This window comes from Aphis gossypii, unplaced genomic scaffold, assembly GCF_020184175.1.
Source record: "Aphis gossypii isolate Hap1 unplaced genomic scaffold, ASM2018417v2 Contig00392, whole genome shotgun sequence".
In the NCBI taxonomy this organism is placed as follows: domain Eukaryota; kingdom Metazoa; phylum Arthropoda; class Insecta; order Hemiptera; family Aphididae; genus Aphis; species Aphis gossypii.
Window position 1 is genome coordinate 40,457 of NW_026083089.1, and position 27,239 is coordinate 67,695.

Sequence of the window (27,239 nt, forward strand, 5' to 3'; positions counted from 1 at the left end):
CAGTGGTCTATAAATAACTCAAAAAAAGTCAAAATTTTTTGAAAATTTAACTATATACAGATACTACTTACATTAACATTTGGTGAAAATTTCAAGTATTTTCAGTGATTAGTTTTTGAATTGCAACTATAAAAAAAAAATCGATTTGGTCGAAAACTGGTTTTGCGTAAAAATTTTCCGTAATTTTTTTTTTTGTTTTTCTCGATTTTTTTGAAAACTTTTTACCTCTATAATGCACCAAGGATATTCACTTTTACATCGGAAACCACCCCCATAGTTTGAAATTGGAGAATTAATTCGACTAGTTATGCTGTACACAGACACAAAAAAAAACAAAAAAAAATAAAAATAAAAATACACATCATTGTAAAATCAATACATTCATCACTTCGTTCAGAATCTAAAACTTAATAATTGCATCTATCATGTACTAACCAATTTTGAAAGTTTTTTTTTAACTTTATTTTGTTTTTTATTGTTTTGGTTTAGTTGATAGCTGTATTGGCGCATTCTCATGATCAGATAGTATGTGCAGATATCTGTTTGATGTTCAATGCATGGAAAATTAATATTGATATTTTTGCTAAAGAAATCTTCATATGTATCTTCAAAGATTGTAGGTGAGTCAGCAAATTTTTGAAAAGATATCTCCAATGATTTTAATAATTTAAATAAATTAGTGTTTGGGTGTGTGACCTCTACTTTTTAAATTCACCAATTTTGCTGCTGTTATAGTTGAAGAGGTGTTCATATTCTTTAAATACATTTTACACAAATCACATTTCGTCCGTGTCACTAAATGTTTTGCTATATATCTATGTATGATACAATTTATTAATATCTACTGAACTATATTAAAATATCTTACCCAGCTAAATAATACACAATACAATCAAAAACAGCAGAATTTGTATAATTATGTTCAGTAAAAACATCATCAGCATCCCAGCATCCCTTATCTACAATATAATTAATTTTTTCTTTTAGTTTTTCAATCTTATTAATTCTATCAGAAGTATTAGTTGGGTCATTAATGATATCCTTTAAATCTGTGACTGTAATGATTGGAATGTTGTTTAAAAAAGATTTTGTATTATTGTAGGTGTTCAAAATAATGTTAGATTATAAAAAAATATACCTTCAAAAATTGTACAGTTACCAGTTGTGAATATACAGACAGCATCCTATAAAGCTGGAGAAATGTAGGTGTGGACAGATGATCATTTGGTCCAGCTACCTGACGTATAATACCAAAAAACTTCTGTCAAAATAAAGTCAATAAATATTAGAATACTTTTTCTAAAAATTTTGGTAAGTATAATTATTTTTAAGTTTACTTCCAAACAATCTTGGTTTAATTTGGCCGTCAAAACATACATAAAATTACATTTATTTAATAAGTAATCTACAATATCTTTGGTTGACTTAATAGTTATTTTGAGACCATCAGCTGTGGCTTGTGTCAAAAAATCATCCTTTTTTATTAAATTATTATTTAAATTTGATTCCCAAGTATTTATCCACGTCAAAGCTTCTTTTAACACCTATTTAACATATAAATAATATAATTAGTACATATACTTATGTTTTATATAATCCATATAACATTATAACATTTAAAACAAACAATCTAAAATCCAACATGGAGTAGTATTTTCAATCATACACATAGCATATTATGCTGGAAATCCTTAACACCCAACAAATAGGAAACATATATCACATCATAAACATATAACACAAACACATAACACAAAAAACCTCTATGTCGTGGGAGTTTTTTTTATTCCTTCTGCACTAAATTTCCTGTTCAATGAATCAAACAGATTATTCATTAAAATGGTAAACTTCACAGTTTCATCAGAATCACTAAACCCATTCAAATTCTTTTTTTTTGTAAAATTCTATGCCTGTAGCCATTGACATGCTAAACAACTAAATATTTTATGGAATAATATCATTATCTTTCGTATATTTTACAAATTTATAAATTGGTCCATTTACCTTTGCTGCATATTTAACTTTCATTTTAGAAAGATTATTAAGTTCAAAATGGTTCTTGTTTATTTTTGGACACACTTTAGTAAATTAATTGGCTTCTATTTTAAAAACATTATGGTAATGTTCCCATTTTATGGAAGATTTTGAAGGATGAATCTATCGTGTATGAAAAATAGACATATGTGGTTGTATTTTTATGAAGTTAATGAATAATTAATTATTATATAGGTTACTCACAAGTAATTGTTTCTTTTTGTATAAGCGATTTCTGACAGTCTTTAAAAGATGGGGTGCATAAGAGAATACAAATACCTTTCTGCTACTATCAAATGGATTTTCAAAATAGTTTTTAAAACTATCCAACTTTGCATTAATCTAAATTAATTTATCAAAAATAAATAAATGACTAATAATTATTATTTTTAATTTTTGATACTTATTATTGATTATTATATTTATATATACCCCTAACAAATTCCACATAGTACGATTAGTAGATGCACCATCCGATGTAAGACCTATAACTTGACCACCAGAACTTTCCTTTAATAAAATAGCTTTTACTACTAATTTTGCTAAATCCACTCCTATTAAACATAATACATATTTATTAAAAATAATTTATAAATTGGATAAAAATAACTCTTTTTTAAGTGAATATAATATAAAAACCTTTAACAGTTCCATGTGAAGCAAATACGGCAATTGCTTGGACACATTTTTCTGCTAAACTTTGCCACATAAAAACCATCGCGTGGTTTGCTTTTTGGGAACTATCTGTTTTATTTTCCAATTCATGACCAAAATCCTTCAACTCCAAGTATGTTAATGAACGGCTATTAACACTTATATTTTCTCTTAGGAAAATCTCATCCAAAACTAAAACACCTTGTTTTTGCTGTTCGGTTTTAGTGTAAAACTTCTTTTTCAAAAGTTTGAAAAAGTTTGGATCAAATCCACAACCAATTTCTACAGCCAACAAATGTTTTCTAATGGTATTTACACATGGGAGTGGCAATATATTTTGGTCTCTTATAAATGTATAACCACTTGGAGATCTGGAATAATCAGGTCAGTTTTGTAAGTGACAATCTACATGACAATTTTCATACTTTAATTTTACCTAATTTGGATAAGCATATAAAGTAAAAGCCAATTTTCGCTGTATCTTCTATTTTTAGGGTTCCTTTAATATAGCAGCTTTAAAAAGTTCAATTATTAATTCACTTTGACATTTAGGTATTCTAGAACTTTCCAACATTTCTTCTAAAGTGGATTGAGTGACAATCTTCATTTGGTTTTGTATTTCTTTTAAATTATTTTATAAACGTCCAATTTTTACACTGGCCATTGAATATTTTTTTTTAATGAATTTTTAATGTTCTTTATTTTACTAATAACTTTTTTTTGATTAGGAAAAAATAGTGTACGAGTATTTTGATTCCTTTTTTGCCGTGACTTTGTGTTTTGTATTATGTATTTCAAACGTTTAAACCAGATACAGGTGCTACTGAAAATTTTGATATATATAAAAAAAATGTGTTTTAATGTATCTTACCACAAAATATTTAATATTTTTAGTTTTACTTATCACTACTGTTTTCTTTAGGAAGTATTGTACAACATTTTGAATGCCACCACATGCCACTTGATTCAACTGGACTAAATGATAATTTTAAATCTCTATTTTGGAACAATGGCACAGCACCTTGACACATTGGTATACTATCAAAGATTTTAATAAATTTTTCCAAGTCACTATATGTGTCTATTTTATTCAATGAACTAGATGCAATATCTAATACCTCCAATTTTTTGTCAAAAACATAGACAAATATTTCTGAGTTTAAATATACAAATAATTATGCAATATTGTACCATTAACGAATATTTTATTTTGATATATATTATATTTTAATAATTACCCTCAGTTAAAATAATTTGTTTTTCTATGTATCTATTTAACATTTTTCTACATGATACCAATTTGTGGAATGAAATTACCATTTTACTAGTTTTGTTTGTAGAACCAACTTCAGTACGATCAGTATCATAAAACCATTTTACTGGTATATTTAATAACTTTGTATTACTCATTACTGATTGAAATAAAGTAATTTGTTCTACCTTTAATGCAAACATAAATAATTATTATAAAAATTGAAGATAATATAAATGTTTTAAATAAGTGCATATTATTGTTATAATATAGTAATATGTATAACAATAATATGACTCATTAATGTTTGCATACACTATGTGTTGTATATTTTATACTTATAACCTTTTTACGTTTGGGCAATGGTGATTTATTTAATGTATCAGAATCTGAACTTTTTGATACATAACAATGATCATTATTTATAGATGATAGTATATCATTGGTGTCCACAATATATTCAGAATTTGGGCTTTCTGGTATATTATTAATTTTTTCATTCTTAAATAAAATTTTGTTTAAATTAGTTAGGTACTAGGTACAAACATTCTTATAGTTTATGTTGTTATATTATTATTTAACTACTCATAATGAGTAAAGTTAAATTTTTTGAAAAAAGTCTATTATGGTGTTAAGTTATTTAACTATAAATTCTTACTAAAATTGTTGACTCATTATTGTTAACAATATATAAATTCACCGGTATAGCTCCATCTCTAAGCCTAGATTTTTTTAGACACACCTACAAATATATTATGTTATTATGTTATGTTTTACCTATAGTTGAATAGTTCATAAATACATTATATATCTATAAGTAAAGGTACTAACCGTGTATTTATTTATTCCATTTCCAGATACCCATCATGTGTCTATTACATCATGAGTTTTAAAATGGTTACGACAAACACGAGAATTATTAGTTAAGGAAATACCTAAGACATTTTCCCATTCAGACCGTAAGGCTATATTGTTTGGAACTTTGAAAGAACTAATCTTTACATATTTGTCATGTGAAGGACAATAAATTAGGTATACAACACGGCATTTTAATTTTTAGCACAATTACTCAATTTAAATACAATTAAGCATACAATTTTAAAACTATGAATAATTATTGTTTTATCTTCTGAGGATGTAAATTTGTATATATTATCATAGATGATAGAGCTATGGACTACGATAGATAATAGGTAGATATTATAGTTGTATAGTGAAGTATTTATCAGGATTCAAATCGTGGTTTTTATAGAAGTCTAAAATTTCATTTATTCTGTGGTAATATCAAATGGTAATATTTATTGTGGGTAATATTAGGAAAATATTTGATACTAGTAAAGCGCGGGAAAAAAATAATAAGCACGTAAATTCTGCTTCTATATCGGTACACATCACGTCGCAAGCGCTAGTGGTCAATGTTCCAGCTGTTCTAGTTATTTAATTTGGTTGCCAATTTAAAACGATCTTATCATAGGTCGTCGGGCAACCATACTATCTTAAATCGTGCTTAATAGTAAACTGATTTAAATTGATTGAATAAATATGTTATCAGTTATTTTTACACGTTTACAATAAGAATGTAGATTATTGGTTATTGAACTATAATTGATTTCACTCATTAGTATAATATACCACTGTTGTAAATCGAGCGTTAACATTTTTTAGTAAAATTACATTCTAGTAATATAATAACAGAAATTAGTTTATCAACCAACAATCCTACCGACACACTTTTCTTGCTAAAAGTTCTGATACTGAATGTAGATTTTGCTACAACAATTGATGGAATCATATTGTATAACGATGTCTTCTTTTTTGATATAGGTAGTCGATTTCTGATGATAATTTTTTTAAAAACGTATCGAAATAAATATTATAACGTTAATCACTGATGATATTAACACTGATATAATCGTTATAACGCATATTCACAAACTAAGTATATTACTTACACATGCATTGTTATATAGCAAACTTATTAGATTAAAATGTATATAACAAATTTAAGTGAACGTGAAATCAGATAACGCGTGTTAGGGATAATTATTATACTTACCTGATCCGTTATCTTACTTTACACCAAGTCCATATGTTATAAAATCAAATATTAACACATTTAAGTTGATTAATTTGATATTTATTTAGAAATGTATACAATTTATTAAAATAATATTTAATATACAAATAAATAACTTAACAAGTTATATCATTTGATTTTGACTTACAATGACAAACATGAGCGGCTTTTACATATTCATTTTTTACATTTTCTATAAATTAATTTCCCTTACATAGTAATACAAATATATATTAAGGATTCCATTGTGCATGTTCAACCCACGATGTTTCATCATTTGTCTATTTTTGCAAGACAAGTCCACAATAAAAACATTCAACTACATTTCCAACTCCTGTATATTTAAATCCAGATTCAGATAATGAATATTTATTTTGACACCAGGGGCGTAGCTAGGATTTTTTTTTTTTTGGTAGGCCCACTATAAAACGTTTACTTTTATTTTTATTTAAGTACCTAAATACCTACTAATATTTTTACAAAATACAATTATAAATATATATATAGTATACATTTATATACTCCTAAAGTTGTGACTTATAATATACTTATTGTTAATTTATAATATATTTTCAAAGTAAAAATTCTAATCTTCTTTTTTTCATAACAGCAAACTCGTCAATAATAGCCGATGGATTATCCATAAATTGTCCACTTATTTCCCTTTCTATTTAAAGTAATGTCAAATTATTTAGTCTAGAACTTTTCATAGTTGATCTGGGGTATGTTTTCACTCTTCTCATTGTTGAAAAGCTTCTTTCAGCAGAAGCACTAGGTATAGGAATTACAACAATAAGTTCAATTACTTGTTTTAATTCTTCAAATCCAACTTAATAACTTTGTATTTTATTCAACAGTTCAAAAAGACCAGAACTAGATGAAAATAATGTTTTCCTTAATGCACATTGATATTTTAGTTTAATGAGAAATTCATCAGACCGATAAAGTGGAAAAGTTTTTGCAAAATTACATAGTATTTCACAGTCTAAAAATTCTTTTGAAGTTTGGTCTAATTCACCTAAATCTGCATAAAATTCACCATTTTCATCAAACCGCCTCACAGTGGTCTAAAATCGAAAAAAGGTGGCCAAAAATAGTTATTTGTAACAATTACATTTTAAAGATTTTGTTTTAAAAATGTATTAAACACTTCTTTTAGAATTATATATTTAAAAAAAAATTTTAAAATATTCATTTTTACTTATGCTAAATCTGTATTTATGTTGAAAAATGTTTCTTTTTTATTTAAAAATATCATTAATTTTGTACTAATTATTAGTTAATTTTAAACGACTCTTAGTTAAAATTAATTTTATCTTTGGATATATTATATTGTAAATATATACTGTCGAATATTTATATTTGTTATTGTAACATTAAACTATGTGTACGACTTTGTAGGACGTTGAATTCAATTAAATACTGATAGACTATTTATAAGTAATTAAGACTATAACGATTTTAAGTTATTTAGTCAATGATAGTCACATTCATATATACATACAATAAAACTAGATAATATACCAAAAACGTTTATACGTAGATAAGTTGCTCATATCTGCTCTACTTTCGATAAGATATTATTGAATTAGACATGTTTATGAAATCGAAGATACTTGATAGTTGATTAGTTGTATTCGCGCGTTCGATACAGTGTTATTCATTAATATGGCTCTTAAACCTATCATTACTCGGTTAGATGTCCATGAATATATTATTGTTAACAACGTGTCCGGTTCATTACAAGAAAAAAAAAAACAGTGCATTGAAATTAGTTTTAAGTAAATTTAATTTTGATGAACATAACATTGAAATTCAGGTTGCTGTCGCTGATATGAAAAAGTGTTTGGCTTTACAAATGTTCAATCGGTAAATAGTTAAAAAATAAAAGTACCTATTAATAATAGAATAATATTATAATATTTACTATTAATATCTATCATTTAGGTACATACAGAAATGGAATGATAGTTATAGAGATAATAGTCGGTTTTTAATAGAAAATTGCGATTGGCTTAGTACAAAATTAAATTTTTCTAAAACTGCTTACGATCTATTAAATATAAATCCAGGTAATTTTTCCCAAATGAATAATAATTTATTTAAACACTCTATCATAATATTTTTTAAATAAATTTGTATTACTATTTAGTTTCTACTTCATCTCATGACCATGACCGTGGTCGTCCAAAAATAAGATTTGAAGACTGTAGTGATAGATCAAAAAGAAGAAAATCATTGCAGTTAACGAAATCACATAGTTCAAGTCAACTAAGCTACACTACATCTACAGCATTGAGGAAAGACGGTAATGAAGACGCTGCTAAGCTGATTAATGAAATTACGCAAACTACACCAAATAGAGCCAAAAAGATTCGAGCATCATGGGAAAGACAAAAAAAAAATATTAATCCATCCTTGATGTCAACAGAAGAAGCGCTTTCAATTATTATAACAGATTCTCTTTCTAAGTTCCAATACATGTTCTACGAAGTAATGCTAAAAAACATAATCACGAATTATACCCTTCCTATGCTAAAGTACTTGCTGCTAAATTGATTCTTATCCTGATGGTATAATAATCACAGAGGGAAAATGCGAGGTAATAAAATAAAATAAATACACTATAATTTATACAATTTTTATTTATGTTATATTAATATATTATTAGGTACCATTACAATCACTTTTAAACCATACTTCAAAGAGAATTTTGCAAAGTATTTCTGTATACATAGAAACTAATTTTATTCTGCACTGCAAATGGGGTTTTGATGGGACTTCAGGATTTTCAAAATATAAGCAAGTTACTACTGGTGAATCTGAGGATAATACTTTGTTCGTTACATCAATGGTACCTATTTGTTTAATGAACGAATTAACAAATGAAATAATATGGCAGAATCCCACGTGTTCCTCAGTTCGTTATTGTAGACCAATTAGACTACAATATATAAAAGAAACTAATGAAGTATCACAATATGAAGAAAAATACATGGGTGAACAAATTAGTAATCTTTCTTCATATAAAGCCGAGTTTGGAACTGTAAATTTAATATGGAACTAACAATGATCGATGGAAAGGTATATATTAATACACACACACACCCACACCCACACACAACACACACACACACACACACACACACAACACACACACACACCACACACACACACACACACACCACACACAACACACACACACACACACACACACACACACACACACATATATATTATTAATTTTTTTTTTTATTATTATTTGTTAATAGTCTTATAATAATATAATAGGTTTGCAATGCAATAACTCAAACGTCATCTATGATATGTTATGTATGTGGCATAAAAATTTCAGAAATGAATAATTTGGGTTTAATAAAAGAAAAAGCAGAAGTAGAATCTACATTTAAGTACGTATTTTATTATATTATCGAAATTAATATAGCTTAGTGGACAGGTGGTTAAAATAATGTTTTGTAATATGTTGATTATTTTATTTTTTAGATTTGGTTTATCAACACTACACGCGTACATTAGATTTTTTGAATGTCTTTTACATGTATCGTATAGATTTGATTTCAAACAGTGGAAGGTAATTTATAATATACTTAAATCATTAATATACTGTTTATATGTGTATAAAAAATAAAACATTCTTTTTTTTAATAATTTTTATATCCTAGGCAAGCAAGAAGAGTGGCAATGACATAAAAATGAAAGACAGGAAAACTAAAATTCAAGACGATTTTCGTAAAAGGTTAGGTATACTTGTTGACGTACCAAAACCAGGATTCGGAAGTAGTAATGATGGAAACACGGCAAGACGATTTTTTAAAAACCACAAAATATCATCTGAGATAACTGGTATAAATGAAGATTTAATTATTCGGTTTTACATAATCCTTCAATGTTTATCGAGTGGTCATAAACTTGATTTTAAAAAGTTTGATAGATTTTGTTGGGAAACAGCAGAAATGTACGTAGAATTATACCTATGGTATTACATGCCACCTAGCGTGCATAAAATTCTATGTCATGGATCTTCAATTGCCGTATCATTTATGATACCAATAGGCCAACTAAGTGAAGAAGCACAAGAAGCTAGAAATACAGACATAAAACATTTTAGAGAAAATCATACACGCAAAACATCACGAGAGAACATAAACTCTGATATTTTTCATCGTCTTTTGTTATCATCAGATCCATTAATCAGTAGTACTCGAGAAGTAAAAACGAAAAGGCGAAAATTACATCAGTCAGTGAAAAATCTACTTATTATCGACGACAGTGAAACAGAAAGTGAACCAGAGGAGCAAAGCTGCAGCAGTGAAAGTGAATAAAATATAAAACTATACTTATTGTATATATAAATATATTTATAACTAACTTGTTTTATGAATAAAATATATAATATACTTAGTTTGTGTACATTAAATCACTTAAATATTTTTAGTCACTCTTTGAAATGTAATTGTTACAAATAAACATTTTTGGCCACCTTTTTTCAATTTTAGACCACTGTGCGCCTGTTCATTTCAACACATATGACATCTAAAATATTATAAAATATTATTTTAAAGTTCAGTATTTTTTCATAATTTGAAAAAATACGTAATTTAACAGTAGTAAAAGTTATGCAATAATCTGTCATTCTACTTGAGCATTGAGACATCCTATTTGAAGAAACATCATTATTTGATGGTGTAGATACGTCTGCATTTTGTGCAATTATCAATGACTGTTCATATAATTCATAGAAATTTTTATCCTTGCGTAAATCCGCAATTTGTTTTTTTGTTGCCTTAATTAATATAGTGTACTGTCCTATATTTAAAGTAGATGACTGTAAGTTAATTGAAAGACAGTTTACGATGTTTAATATTTTATTTAAACAAACAAGTATGACAATAACTTAAAACTTGGCAAATTGTAAAATCAACCCTTTTGCCTCTGCAGCCTCTCGTTTTTTAGAACTTTCTTTAAATGTATTAAGAACTTTTAAAATACTACCAAAATGAGTTTTGAAGAATTGTATACTTTTATATTTTGAGACCCATCAAGTATCACAGTGCTGTGGAATTTTGAAATTTGTTTCTTAGAAAAAAGCATGATGACGAAGAGTAGATACTGATTGAAATGCAAAAATAGCTTCTAATAAGCCTATTATTTCGCCTACTTCTTGAACATTTTGTGTAACATTAAAAAGAACTAGATTTAGCCTGTGAGCATGGCAATGTATGTATGGGCATGGATTTTTTGCTTAAGTTCTTATTTTTGTTTGAACACTTGAAAATTCTCCCGGCATAACTGAAGCACCATCATATGGATTGACTAACACATTTACCAATGTCTAAACCCATGTTATTTAAAAATAATATCAATCCGTTACACAACGCTTGATCATTTAATTCATTTAATTCAATGAATCCTAAAAAGCTTTTTTTTTTATTTTTGAATCGTGTACATATCTTATACAAACGCTCATTTGTTCAATTTTCGATTCATCTCTAGCCTCATCAACAATTAAACTAAAAATGTTGCTCCCAAGATAAAATTCTTTTACTATTTTATGTAATGTAAGATTCGATGTAGCTTTAATTAAATCATTTTGTATATCAGATAACGTATATTTACTATTTTTGATAATGATTTAAAATTAGTTTAAAATTTTCATTTTCTAATGAAAGTAATTTAATCATTTTTAAAAATTACCTTCGTTTACGTCATGACAAGGCCAATTTGGATTATCTGTATCTTCAGTAGAATTGATTTTTTTTATGTCTGGTAATTCCAATGTCTTGTCGAGAACAATACAAAATGCATCGTATTCAAGGCGCGTCCGCTGGATAAAATCCCACCAGAGGCAAAATAAACATTACTTAAAATATAATATACTCACTAATTAAACAATAGAAGAATCAAATTAATAGTAGTATTTAATAATAAAATAATAATATTTAGATGTTTAGTAATTTTACGTAAACAATATTCTTATATTCATTAAAATTTGTAGGTACATTTAAACATTATTAATCATTAAATAAAAATTGAACTCTTCTTGGTTGCATACAAAATAAACTGAATAACATCATCTATAACCTTTTCTTTTTCTTTTTTAACAATGTCTTTATGAATATACTATAGTAGAGCTATGGATTAATCTATCTTTTGAGATTGAATTATGGATCCAGGTTTTTAACCTTTTTAATGAACTCTAAAATAATAGTATAATAGTTTAAAGATGTATGTTATAAATTATAAAATAAAATAAATAAGTTTTTTTATCCTGGAAAATAAAACAATTTAATTTAGATTTGAAATAACTATCATTGTTTATAGAAAATCTCTAAAGGTAAAACCATGAAATTAAATTGTTTACTTTTATAGATGCTTTTATGAACAGGGCCGGCCTGGCCAGGGCCGGAGGGCTGGGATTCCTGTCTGGGCCCTTGCCGTATTATAGTTTCTGGGCCCTTGTACTGTGTTACCCCATAATACACTATACACCATAGTTAAATAAATCACTACCTAAAGAATTATATTTTATTAAATATAACAATCGTAATTCGTATTGTAATATTCAGTTAGTTTTCTATTCTATTTTTAGTAAAAATATTATGTTATAAATTTGAATGTGGAAAAAGAACAAAAATATTTTTTTATTGTATTTAATACTATTTAATTGTATAAGTAAAATTGTTATCGACATTATGTACAAATAATTATGCGGGTAATAACGTCGATGGCACAAACAAAAAGTAATATCATATATAAATATTATATTATTTATATGTACTATTATAGTTATTAATAAATTATTATACAGATACTTGCAGACGGCGATGATAATTCGATAACATACCCGGCATTTCCCACTTTCGTTTATGGTATTTCGTTATTTGTTACGTACGAGTGTCGAGAGATCAATGTGTTTTAACTATTAAGTGAATTATAATTATTTAATTATTATATTAGTTTCGTGTTTCGTATTTTTTCGAAAATACTTTTAATGGGGCCTAAATCAAAATCGGGAGCAGCAAAAAGAGCTGCGAAATTTCATAAGGAGTTAATGGAAGATGCTAATAATCCAAAGCAAAAGAAATTAAATTTTCAACCTGCACGTATTCAGCAAGGTAATAACTATTAGGTTATAATAATTAATAGGTATTTATTTTAAAATAAATATACAAATTTTTATTCATTTAAACTTTACCAACTTAGAATTATTAATATCAAAAAATACCCTATGTGCAAAATCTAGTTACATATCCGTCACATATCAGTCGCACTGTGACATGAGAAGTTTATCATTTTTACTCAGTGACTACTCTGAGACAACGCATAGACGCTTAACGCCCGGTTTTGTGAAGTTCGTCTGTGAGATATCACAAAAAGTCTATTGAAATACCATCACAATGTAACCGCTATATATACAGTGATAGAGAATGCATTTTTCGAATTAAATAGCTGCTAATCGCAAACTTCACATAGATATCTCATTACCGGAAAGTAGTAGTCTATGAAACGTTATCTTTCTTAATATTTTAAATAATGCCGTTAAAAAATGAAAAAATTTTACGCTCAGCGGACAATCATACGTACACAGTTGAACCATCAGGTCCGGGTATCGAACCCTCTACCCTAACCTATCTAATCTAACGCCTAACCTACTGGGACACTACTGATTTAGTTATAATTGTCGAATTTGACCAGTTCAATTATTTCAACAACTCTTCCTCTGCATACATCATAGTACTCTTATAAATATATATATTTAGCTATGGATGTAGGTAGCTATGGCTTTGTATATGTATTAACTACCATAACTAAATGACAGCTTATAAAAACATGGCAAAGTACAACCACATACAAACTATATATATAGACATTATAATATTATTACATTAAATAAGGGTAGGTAATTCAAATAAAACTATAATATTGTATTGAAATATATATTATATTAAACAAAAATAGAACATAGGCCGGTAATACATTTAATAGTAAATATCATATTTCACTAGTTATTTATTTCAACAGGTATTTTAAAACATTAAGATTATTAACATTTAGTTTAAACTTTAAACATAGCTAATAATAATGGTAATGGTATTATTAGTATGCAACAATGCTATAGCTACTGACTTATTATTACTTATTGGAAAAGTAAAACACTTGTATTTTATTGATTCTATATTAATTGTTATTAGAGGAGGTGTTGGGATTATGTCATGTATATAATACATTTTAATTATATCTGATGAAATAGGATTTTGAAACATAGGAGATGTGTTATATTTAATTACTTCAATTTTAATTTTACAGTTTGAGAATTTAATTATGTTTATTACTTTCACTATACCATGGTCTTTTACATAGACAAAATTATCTTTTACATTTTTTGAATTTATTACAAAATTGTTTAAAATAATTTCTTTATAATAAGTTTCATCAATTGATTTATTAACTAGAGGGTCATAATTAATTTCATTTTTCAGAATTGGATAATTGGGTGGGACAAAAGAAGAATCAATATTAATGTGTTCCATTATACGATTATATGTGTCTTCAAGTGGATACCTAGAATTTTTAGAACTTTTTTTTCAAAAACTGTAAATAATTTTCATATTTGAATGCAGAAAATGTATCTAAACTCCCATGCGTTAATACAAAATCAGCTACATGAATTAGTCCATGTACGTTGTAACCTACATATTCTTCTCCATAATGTGTAGAATATTCACTAACAAATTGTTTAATTAAAATTTTAGCAACATTATTATATGTATAGGAGGTTTTAGGAGAAATTAATAATCTGATGGCACAACTTAAAATCATAAAATGTTTATACAGTCTGTTTTTCAATCTTCCTTTTAAAACAATTGGTCCTGTATAAAGGAGAAAAGTTCGAAATTCTGTAGCTTTCCAGTATTATACTCTTCTAAAGACCTTGGCAAACGATTAAATTCAGTTGGTAAAAAAGTTTTTATATTATTTAATTCTTCTGAAATGGTTTCAGAATTCTCAAGGCGTACTGGTTTTTTACCTTTTACCCAAAATATTAATAACCTTTTCATGACACCTAAACATACGTTATGCATGTACTCTAAAACAACTGAAGATGATATATCAATAGGCAGTTCTTCTAGAGGGCTTACATCCTTATGGTAAAATTCATCTTTTTTTCAGCGAAATGAATCATCTGTTCGTAGAGGAGCATTTAAATCTAAATAAGCCATTCGACTACGTATGAAATCTCCCTCAACAGTGCAAGAATTGCACCCATGATAGGCATTATGGCCTTTTACATTTAAAATGAATGACTTAGCTGGGGCATCACATACAACTTGCACTATCTTAAATCTCAAAACTTTGTCATTAATTTGTATTCCATTTGATAAAATATGTTTCATTTCATTTATAAAAGGGTTTAAGTACTCATGACTTGAAGTTGGTTTCTTGTACTTACCATGGTATAGCCCTACTGGAATTACAGTGTGTAATAAACATTTTATATTTACAAAAGAAATTAGAATGGGCCAAAGACATGATTTAGAACTAGATGTTATAGGTAATCCATCCACGTTCATTCCTAGTTCAATTATGGTTTCATTATCAAACAATTCTAAATGTACCGTTAAGAATTTAGTCATCATATATTCTACACCAAGATGAATATAAGATCCAGGATGTATATTTATGATACTATGATCCTTAGCTTTTGATGTATTTAGTAAGGTCCGTGTAGTCCTGGGCTGATCATGTCCTTCTGATATTAATATTAATAACAGAGCATTCACACAACTGTGAGAAACATGGAATTGTGAAATCCATTTACTAAGTTTTATATCTAACGAAGTTTTTCAATTTTATTAGAATTATTTTTATTAAAATAATTAGGAATACCACCCTCGGTACTAAATGTTGTAATAACAGGATTAATGAATTGATCAGATGGTGGAATAATATCACTTATATTTGAAGAGTTTAAAGAACTATTTATTTGGTGTGGTGTATGCGTTTGTATTAACGGTTCCACTTCTACAGTACTTTGAGTCACTGCAGGAGATGGAACAGCTAATCCACTTTGAACATTCCGTAAGAAGTTCCTCTTTGACATCAAATGCAAGTCTTTTTTTTCTAATCTAGTTATAAAAATAAAAAAATATTTGCTTGATAATTAAAAGGAATATATTTATTTGAAATTAAATATAATAATAATTAAAAACTAATTAGTCAAAATATAACAATATAAAAAATTAATGTGTTTGAGCTTAATACTTAAGGTTAACCAAAAATTGAAAAAAATAAAAAAAATTATTGCTTTTCTCGTGATTGACGTTGACTTCCATTTTTAAACCAATTTTTTACGTTTGTTTCAAATTCTAATTCAGTTCCTTTGAAGTTTTTCATACATACATCTGAAAAATAACATAATAACTAATACAAACAATTTTACTTAATATTTACAAAACAAATTAGTGTAATACACGGACACATCATCTAGGTTATAGTGAAAACCTTCCTACTTTTCCAAAAGTTTAATATGAATACATACTGAAATAAAAAGAACTGATTTCTTTTAACCAAGAAATGTTAGAACCTACATTTTTTAGATTTTTTATTTATGTTTAAATAAAATTTAATTAGTTCCATAATTTAAACATAGTAAATTAGAAATTTATCACAGTTCTATCTAAACCCTAATAGGTGTATAGAAGGTAAATTAGTTTACTGATATATAAATATTAAATATATGTTTATATTGATTACCTTTAATGATTTTAGTAATTCTTAGATGTTGTAGTTGTTTATTATTTCTAAATCCAGTCCACGAGTATGATGTTGCCAATTGGTTTGTAAAAAGTCTAGAATAAACTCTTTTTATAAAATTGTGGATACTTGTCCCACCAATTTGAGTAACACAATTGATCTAAAGACTAAGTTTCAATCAAGTAAAAATATATATTAAAAAATGTGTTTATAAAATATTATTTACAAACCAATTTTTCTTCAAATGCATTATCCGATATAAGTTTACTTTCAATTTCATCAAGAGATTCCACAGTTTCCATGGGAAATAAACTTAGGAAGTTATTTTCGACATTTGTATTTGAATAACTTGTATATAAGTTGCATCCTATTGCATCAAGTTTGGCATCAATTCTCTTGACATATGCTAGTATAGTTGTAATATTTTCAAACATTATTTTATTTACATCATTTTGTTCAGTAGTAATGCATTGGTTGTTGTTGTCTTTTGATATTTGATGAACTGAAAATGTATCACCATCGTATAAATCAGTCAAAGCAGCTACAAATAAAAATAATTTGATGAATTTAATATTCGGTATATAATGTATATAATTCAGATATATACTCGTACATGTTATGGATTAAAACATTTTAGCATCCGCTGAGGAAAAATTTGTTAAAGTTGTATCTGTGGCATTTTTGCAAATTGCAGTATTATCTGCAATTTCAACATATGGCTTATATATTTTAATTGGTGATACTTGTGTACTGCTGCTTGCTAAAAGAATATAGTAAACATATCAAAAATTATTATTTAATCATAAAAAAAAAAAAATTAATTAATTATAATATAATCTATAAAATAGCTATATAGGTAGGTACTTAAAATAATAATTTATAGAATTAAATTCTTACTGCTATCATTGCTTTCATTTAAATTAATATAAGTTCTTTTTCTTGATGTTTTTGATGTTTCTGGGAGATCGTTTGAGAGGCAGTCTGGCTCAGAAGCCGAATCAGAAATGAATAACTCTCTTTCTTTTTTTGCAGCTTAATTGTAATTGTCTAAATGATACAAAATAAATTATTGTTATAACAATATTAAATAATGAAATTATCAGAATAAGTGTTGCAAGGTTATTTAGTAATTAAATGTACCTAATTAAAATGTTCATACAAATAGCTATTATTGAAAATAAAAACATAATTTATCTACACACAAGATAGCAGATTTATCTAAGTCAAAGTATTTTGTTTTTAGTATAGTTTATATAAGTAAGATATGTCAACAAATCAAAATCCAAAAAAACATAATAAGCATATTATAGGTCATTAATCATTATTAACAATTCAGAAATGAAAAATCTTAATTGGGAATTGTGCACACTTACTTAGCTCTTCTAGAAAATATAATTAAAAATAATTAAATTTTAAATAAATTTACTTTACTTACAATTTGTTGTAAAATAAATTAAAAAAACATTTTAACTATCTAATTTTATCAAAACATTAAGATAAATATTTTAAAATTATATTTCATAATATTTAATTGATTTTTTATAACTTCAACATTTTTAGTTAGTTATTAATTATTATAATTATTATTTTTTTAGTTTTATTGAATATTAACAATAAAAGATTATATACGATATAATATGTACTTACTATAAAACCGCGAAACTACTTTCACTGGATAAGTTGGCCAGTCAATGTCTGATTCTGCACATTCAGATATCATTTTTGGGATATTACCAGATTTTGGCCATTTTGATATATACATTTTACCACAAATAATAAGCCAATTTTCTGGTATAACCGAGTACTTATTTTCACCTTCAAAGTATCCAACTATCCACTAAATAATAATAATTATACAGTGTACAATGTTAATATAAATAAATAGTACAAACCTATGTTAACCATTACCTATGTTTATACACAAAGTACTAAAATTAAAAAAATTAATTATTTGATACAGATAGAAATTTATATTTATGTACAAACATTAAAAAAATTAATAAGTAGATTGGTAATATTAAAATGCTTGTAATTTTTATAATTAATTATATTTAAATCTAATATAGTAATGCGCCCAAGTTGTACAAACACATTAATATTTAAGTATTATCATATATATATATATAAATATATATATTTGATGCCTATATAATAGATACTTCAATTAAGAAATATTTAAGTTAATAATTACATAAATAAATATAAGCTTATACACATAATTCTATAATATAATATTAGATTGGCCAGACATTCCATTTAATAAACTTGTAGATACCTATAATAGTATCTGAATATCTACTATTCATTTATTAACCTGGCCCAGTGGCGTAGTTATGATATTGTTCTGGGGGGGAGACGCTGCAGTATGCTAAGACAATAGTGTAAATTTAGTGTACATTTCCCTGGAAAAGTACATCAATAAAGTGATTTGTAATTTTATAAATGGACGTGGTCCTTATCAGCCGTATTATAAACAATATGTATACATCTATTTAATAATGTGATTATATTGTAAGTTGTAACGTATATTATGGTAAACTCATATTATATAAGCTATTAATAGTTTTTCAATAAAAACCACCATTTAAGATATACATATATATCTTAAATCATGATAAAATAAAAATCCAGTCACATATGTATCATATTCAAATTATACATTAAATATATCGTTACAACTTCTTTGTGAAGTCATATACTCGTATTATTAATAATTATTAAAACCAACTAATAACTTCTACAAAACTATACTTTTTGTATTCACATATACGACTGTTGCGCGACATAATATAGATATCGCAAAATTATATTTTTTTTCTGTAAATCTATATGATAGCACATAGATATTACAATGAGATGTCACTTTTGAGAATAAAAACAGACATCACATAGATTTCATTATCTTCTTTATGCACGTAGGGTAAGGATTCTGAGTCAATTGAAACAAATAAAATTTTGCCGGAAAACATTAACTGCACAGTCGGTGAAACTAAGAAAAATATAAATGGTGTTTTATATATTCATATAAGTCACTTTTATTATTTTAACATTACATTTAATATGTATTTTAAATATATATTCTGTCTTTTCTAAATCTTATATACTATATACATGCTTGCACAGTGATAAGATAGATCTTATCACTGTTTGTATGATTACTATCATTACAACATCTCCTTTTTCAGGACTACATATAACAATAATAGTAGATGATAATAATTAATAATACAAAGTGATAATATACATAAATAATGTTATATGCTTACAATTTTACAATACTTAAAATATGATACCTACCAACTATACAATACAAATACTAATTACAAATTCCTAAGATCTTACAAATTAAGTTTATTTGGTTTTTTAATTTGTCTACCAGCCCTTGTTATAATGCACTCTGTCACTCTTTCTTTCATACTACTATCTAGTTCTTTTTTGTTATGTTTACCAGTTATTTCAGTTTGACTATTGGTAATTTCATGCTCACTATTGTCATCATTCTCTTCTTTATCTACACTTATATCCTCATCCTCAATAAAATTGTCCTTAACCCTACATTTTTTTTTTATATAATTATTATTTCTTCTCAATATTTTACCTTTTCTATTTTTCACATAGTATGATCTGGGCCATTTTGTTTTCTTTACAATCTCTCCTTCATCCCATTCTTTTTTAAATTTATCATATATATAAACTTTTTCACCGTTTGTAAATTGTTTTTCCTCAGGTCCTGCAGTTTTATCATACCAATGTTTCTGATACTTTTCTTGTTTTCGCATTTCCCCATCACAACTTACTAATTTTGGTTTAAAAATTTTTGGATTTAAAAAATTGTTTAGTGTTCTTAGCTCCCTTGACATTAACAATTGTGCGGGTGAGTAATCCAAACCCGCCACTGGACTATTTCTATAATTGAGCAAAAATAAATTGAGATCTTTTTTTTCATATCTAGCTTTGGTGATCATCCCTTTTGCTATTCCTACTGCTTTCTCTGCCAAACCATTACTTTTTGCATAGTATGGACTAGACAATATTACTTCAAATTGCCACTGCCTGGCAAATGTTATAAACTCTTGTGAGCCACAAGGATTATTATCAGCCACAATCTGTTTGGGAATTCCAAATCTGCTAAATACAACTTTTAGTAACTCAATAACCGACTCGCTTGATTTGTTTTTTAATTTTAATACTTCTAACCATCTAGAATAATAATCGACCATTATAAGATAATTATTGCCAAATATTTCTGCTATATCCACACCTACTTTTTGAAAAGGAACGCTTGGTCTTTCATGCTGTTTTAATGGTTCTTTAATTTTTTTGACACCAAATTTTATACAAGTTTCACATATGCTAATTGTATTTGTTATATCAGACACCATCCCAGGCCAAAAAAAAATTTGTTTGCTTTTTTTCAATGTCTTACTTATTCCTAAATGTGTTTCATGTAGTTTTTTAATTATGTACTTACACATAACTCTCGGTACAACCAAACGACATCCATAATAAATCAAACCTTTTTCCAACATTAATTCATTTCTTACTTTATGATAATACCTTATATCCCCAAGACTATTAATTTTTTTAGGCCATCCTTCTCTTAGATACTGTTCTACTAATTTTAATGTATTATCTTCTAATATAGCTTTTTTAAATTCACCTTCTTTATTATTTTCAAATTTTAAGTTATCAATCTCCATAGCATGTACAATATCCTTAAGAGTATCATCTGTTTTTTCAACTTTTTGTTTATAATTTCTACTAAGCAAATCTGCTACATATAAATATTTACCCGGACAGTACTCTACCTTTAAGTTATAAATCATTAAATTTACCCTCATTCTTTTAATTCTGTTATTCGGTATTTTATTTAATTCTTTATTCATTATTGGAATCAACGGTTGATGATCCGTTTGAACTGTTATTACTTCCTGCCCATAAATAAGTCTATGAAATTTCATACATGAGAATTTAATTGCTAACATTTCTTTTTCGATCTGAGCATATCCCTGTTCAGTTATACTTAAACATTTAGATGCATAATACACGGGTTTATTTTTTTGAAATAGGCAACACCCGATAGCTTTTTGTGATGCATCACATTGAATTCTAAACTCATCTTTGGCATCATAATTGGCTAGAATGGGAATCTTTGATAAAATGCTTTTTAAAGTATTAAATGACCTTTCACAATTGTCACTCCATAACCAATAACTATCTTTTTTCAGTAAGGCTCTCATTGGCTCTACTATATCTGCCATATTTGGTATAAATGCCCTTAGATAGTTAACCATTCCTAATACTGACTGCAGCTCTTTCAAATTATTAGGACTTTTTAAATCTAATATGGCCTTTACTCTATCTTCATCTGGTTCTACTCCCTTTTCACTGAATTTTAAACCTAAATATTTTATTTCATTTTTTTTATATTGTATTTTATTTGGATTAAATTTTATATTTAATAACCTGGCTTTATCCATTACTTTTTTAAGAGCCTCGTCATGTTCTTCCTTTGTTTTACCGTATACTAATATGTCATCAATGTACACACATACATTTTGAATATCTCCAAAGTATTTATTTGTCAATTGTTGAAACAGTTCAGGTGCACACGCTATTCCAAATGGTAGTCTATTAAAATTATATGTACCATACGGTGTACTGAATGCACAATATTTTTTAGAACAGTCCTCTAACTCACATTGATAGAACCCATCCTTCAGGTCCACTAGTGTATAATATTTTTTATTCATCAATTTATTTCTAACTTCATCTAGTGTTGGAATTTCAACCATTTCTCTCACAATGTTTTTATTTAAGTCTCTAGGGTCTAAACACATTCTAAGTGATTTATCCGGTTTTTCAATAACTACTAAGCTATTTTGCCATTCACTTGGTTCTTTACTCTTTTCAATTATTTTTTTAGAACATAACGTTTTTAACAATTCCTTTAGTTTTTCCATTAATTTTATCGGGACCCGTCTGAAGCTATTTATTATTGGTACGCTTTCATGTTTTACCTTTATTTTAACTTTATCTGGAAAGCAACCAATACCTGTAAATACATCTATATGTTTTTTTATAAACTTTTCTGTATTAACCTCTTCTTTTATTTCATTCAACTCATTAATGTAGTTCAATCGTTTACAATCTTTATACCCTAAAATTGGCTTTCCATCATATTTCACAACTTCAAATATTGTAATAATTTGTGCTGATTGGCCTAGAACAGCTACCTCTACTTTACCTAATGACTTAATTATTGTTCCCCCAAACACTTTGATTACTACCTTACTGTCTTTATTCTGTATTTAATTTTTTATAAAACTCATCGACATTACATTTAATTGTGCCCCTGTATCAATTTTTATTTCAGTGTTTATGTTATTAATTTTAACCTTTTCTAACCAGGTATTCTTATTATCTTTATTAGCTATTTCATCTAATGTCAAATACTCTAGACTCACATTATCATTTTCACATTCAACCATATCAACTTGCTTATTGTTTTTGCATTTATAGGCAAAATGATTCAATTTTTACATATCCTACACTCTTTTCCATATGCTGGGCATTCCCTAACTTTATGTTGCTTACCACATTTATTACAATTGAATATCTTATCCTGATCATTCCTCCCGTTGTTGTATCTTTGGTTCTGTCTTCTGTCCTGTTTCTGCTCACCTCCTTGATTCCATGGTCTTCTTCTGTATTGTTCCATTACATCAACTTCTTTAGTTTGATCTTCTAATAATTTGCTGTTCAGCTCAGCTTGTTCCACTGCTTGACATAATTGAATTGCTTTATCCAATGTTAATTCTTCCCTCAGCATTCTGGTTTGTAGTTCTTTGTTTGCTATTCCCAATACAATTTGTGTTCTTAGTAATTTGTCTTCCATTGTTCCAAAGTTACATGTTTGAACCAATACTCTCAGTTCGGCGTAGTATTTATCAAAATTTCGTCACACAATTGTTTTCTAGTAAAGAATTTAAAATGTTCCATTATTTCATTACACTTAGGTATACAATAATTTTCCAAGTGTTTCAAGATTGTCTCAACTGTTTCTTTTCCTCTACAGGTAATTTGATTGATCTGTATAACTTTAATCCTTCTGTGCCAAGTAAGTTAAGTAATCGTGCTACCTGTGTTGGTTGAGGTTTTTTTATTGTCTCTGTCGCTTCAAAAAATATAATAACTTCATCCTTGAACAGCTTGAAATTCTCTGCTATATTACCAGACAATTTTAAGCACTCCGGTTTGTTGAACTCCATTTTTATCTGTTTTCATCCAGACTTTTACAGATTACTGAACGAAACGACCGACTGCGCCATGTTTTATATATTCATATAAGTCACTTTTATTATTTTAACATTACATTTAATATGTATTTTAAATATATATTCTGTCTTTTCTAAATCTTATATACTATATACATGCTTGCACAGTGATAAGATAGATCTTATCACTGTTTGTATGATTACTATCATTACAACAAATGGTATGTTATTCAAATTGAAATAGATAAATTAGATGTAGAGAAAATCTTATAGGTTTTTTTATAATCATTATTTTTATATAAAAATAGAATCAAATTTGGAAAACAAAAATGTTGAATCTACGAGTATTATGGAAATAAATGAAAATGAAAATAATGTGACTGATGAAATCAAAAATAATATTAATGGTATGTACCTACTATATTGTAATTATTGTTAAAAATTTTAATAGAAATAAAATTAAAGAAATATTTGTACATAATTATATAACGAAGCACATAATTAATTTTTAATTTTAATATTAATTCATGGGTTCTCTTTTCAAATATGCCTATATTATTTTTTCATATGTTTTATAAATACTAAAATATGTATGATACTTTATACACTTATGTATCAAAATATTTAAAATGTTCGTTAAAAATAACGAATAAATTAGAATATTTATTTTAATTGAAAAAAGCGGGTAAGTGGGTACCGCTCTGCTGTAGGGGAGACTGGGTACGATTGTAACACGGGACGATTGTAACACTAGCTAGAACTCGTTCCACAACCAATACAAAAACGTCAAATAAATACGTCAAATGTCCCACTGTATGATAATCAATGTTTTCTAATCAATTAGTTGATATCATTATTATAATGGAAAATAAAAATAAAAATGTGTTTTTGATAACTGATAGTAAATAATGTTATCAGTTAATTTTTATTTTTTATAATAATAATATTATTATTAGTTATTAGTGTTATTATATTATTTACTATATAAAATTCATATTTTTATATTTAGATAAACCTCAAAATGAATTAGAGAAAAATAATTCACACGAAAAAGGACTAATGAAAATAAATGTAATCTCATTTCAAAACGAACTTTCAAATATTTATAATGACAATATGACGCCATCTTTATCAAATTTTATACCACCACCATCAAATATTTCAGCAGATATCAAATTTAAATTTTGGAAAAATCATCCTATTCAGCCATTTTTAGAAGTAGGAAAATTGAATTTAGATCGAATTTATTTTAAAAAATTGTCCAATGGTGATGTAATAAATAGGAAATGGATTTCATTTTCAGTCGACACTAAATTATTTTATTGTGCTACATGTATGGCATTTTCAGTTGGTTCTGAATCAAAATTTATTTCTGGTTATAATGCTTTAGCAAAATCAAACCATAATCCCTATAAAGATATTGAACGACATGAAAATTCGACTATTCATCAAAATGCTGCAAATGCAGTTCTTCGTTGTAATTTGGAAAATGATATAGGTAGATTGATAAATCGAAATTTCATTATGAAACGTGCAAAAGAAATAGAACAGCGTAGAATGGTACTCAATAGATTGATAAACATAGTATTATTTATTGGAAAACAAAATATAGCATATAGAGGAAAACATGAAGGAGCTCATCATTAGATGATCGAAATAAAAATCATGGAAACTTTTTGGAATTGGTCTTACTAATTGCCAATTATGATAGTATACTAAATAATCATGTGCAAGAATCAATTAAATCTAGCAAAAAAATGATGAATAAAAAAGGTCGAGGTTCTTTAAATACATTTCTATCCAAACATTTTATTAATGATAATATAATCAATAGGATAGGAACTTCAATACAGTCGATTATAGTTAATCAAATAAAAGAGTGTAAAAAATTCAGTATCATGATTGATAGTACACAAGATACGGGAGTATTAGAACAACTGGCAATTTGTGTTCGATACTTATATAAGGGAAAAGTCGAAGAAAGGTTATTAAGTTTGGTTGTATGCAGTGACTCCAGTGGTCTAGCTCTTTTTAATTTATTGTGTTAATATACTTCAATCCCTAAATCTCTCATTGACTGATGTAATAGGTTGTTCTTTTGACGGTGCAGCTAATATGAAAGGTGCATATAATGGATTACAAGCACATATGAAAAAATCCAATCCATTAATAGTGTATACGCATTGTTTAGCTCATGTATTAAATTTAACGATGGAAGATTCAACAAAAAAAATTGTTGAAGCTGAAAACCTTTTTGGTTTGGTAGAACAAACAGCAGTTTTCTTATCAGATTCTTATAAAAGAATGGAAGTTTGGAAATGTGTTACTGGGAAAAACCATTCAGGACATAATATATTATATATACTCCAAAAAATTTGCACAACTAGATGGTGGAGTAAAGAAAAGGCCTTGTCTTCTATTATAGATAAAGAATTCACGACTAAAACTGACCTGCTGAAAGAAAGTAAATTAATTACATTATTACAATTTTTAATAGAAATAAATAACGGCAATTTCAATTCGTCCACCAAGTTTATGGCAAGAACTCTAATTGAAAAATGGTCACTTTTTAGGACTATACTTATATCGTTTGTGCTTCTTGATATATATTCTATTACCACACCAGTATCAATTTATTTACAATCAAAATCTTTGGATTACCTAAAAGCATGGTCAATGATTAGTATTATGTTAAAAAAAATTCAAAAACTTAGAAATGATGAACATATTTTATATTTATATAAAAGATCCCAAGAATATACTAAAAAAATTAATATTTTTTTTTAAAGATGAACCATTAATAAATATTGAGGAAGATTTTATTGAAAAAAGAGTTTCACAGAAAAAGATGCTTCTTGGTCAAACAGCAACAGATGATTCAAGAAATATTACATCATTTAATAAATTCAAATGTATGGTATTTTCCATCATTGATAATTTAGAAATTAGTATTTCTGAAAGATTTATACCAAATGAACAATTAATGAAAGACTGTGGCTGGTTGGATCCAAAAAAATATTGTGATTTACAAACTATTAATGAAATTCCAGATAATGTATTTAATGAAATAACAAAATTAGCTAATGTTGAAAGAAGCACAGTACTCTCAGAATTAAAACAATTTGCAAATTACTATCATAGCATTATTCCAGAACACCAAAGTAATATA

General features: G+C 26.8%; 1 protein-coding gene and 3 pseudogenes across 1 annotated transcript; all 4 read right to left on the reverse strand.

Annotated features, from left to right (window-relative positions):
* Nucleotides 1-403: 403 nt before the first annotated feature.
* Nucleotides 404-4,098, reverse strand: LOC126553981 (uncharacterized; annotated as a pseudogene).
* Nucleotides 4,099-10,530: 6,432 nt separating this feature from the next.
* Nucleotides 10,531-15,259, reverse strand: LOC114130658 (uncharacterized; annotated as a pseudogene).
* Nucleotides 15,260-16,337: 1,078 nt separating this feature from the next.
* Nucleotides 16,338-17,328, reverse strand: LOC126553983 (uncharacterized). Its single transcript, XM_050209095.1, has 3 exons — nucleotides 17,024-17,328; nucleotides 16,794-16,953; nucleotides 16,338-16,441 (listed from the first exon to the last, which is right to left on the reverse strand). The coding sequence occupies exons 1-3, from the start codon at nucleotides 17,225-17,227 to the stop codon at nucleotides 16,338-16,340; spliced, it is 468 nt and encodes a 155-aa protein (XP_050065052.1). The 5' UTR covers nucleotides 17,228-17,328.
* Nucleotides 17,329-23,130: 5,802 nt separating this feature from the next.
* On the reverse strand, nucleotides 23,131-24,239 carry LOC126553973 (uncharacterized; annotated as a pseudogene).
* Between the last annotated feature and the right edge of the window lie 3,000 nt (nucleotides 24,240-27,239).

Bases quoted from the DNA above. Each gene is read 5' to 3' on its own strand.
- LOC126553983 (XM_050209095.1), bottom strand. From the start codon at position 17,227: ATGTTTGAAAATATTACAACTATACTAGCATATGTCAAGAGAATTGAT. The intron at 16,954-17,023 runs GTTTGTAAATAA...CTTAGTCTTTAG, and splicing joins ATGCATTTGAAGAAAAATTG to ATCAATTGTGTTACTCAAAT. The intron at 16,442-16,793 runs GTAATCAATATA...GTTATTTTTCAG, and splicing joins AATTACTAAAATCATTAAAG to ATGTATGTATGAAAAACTTC.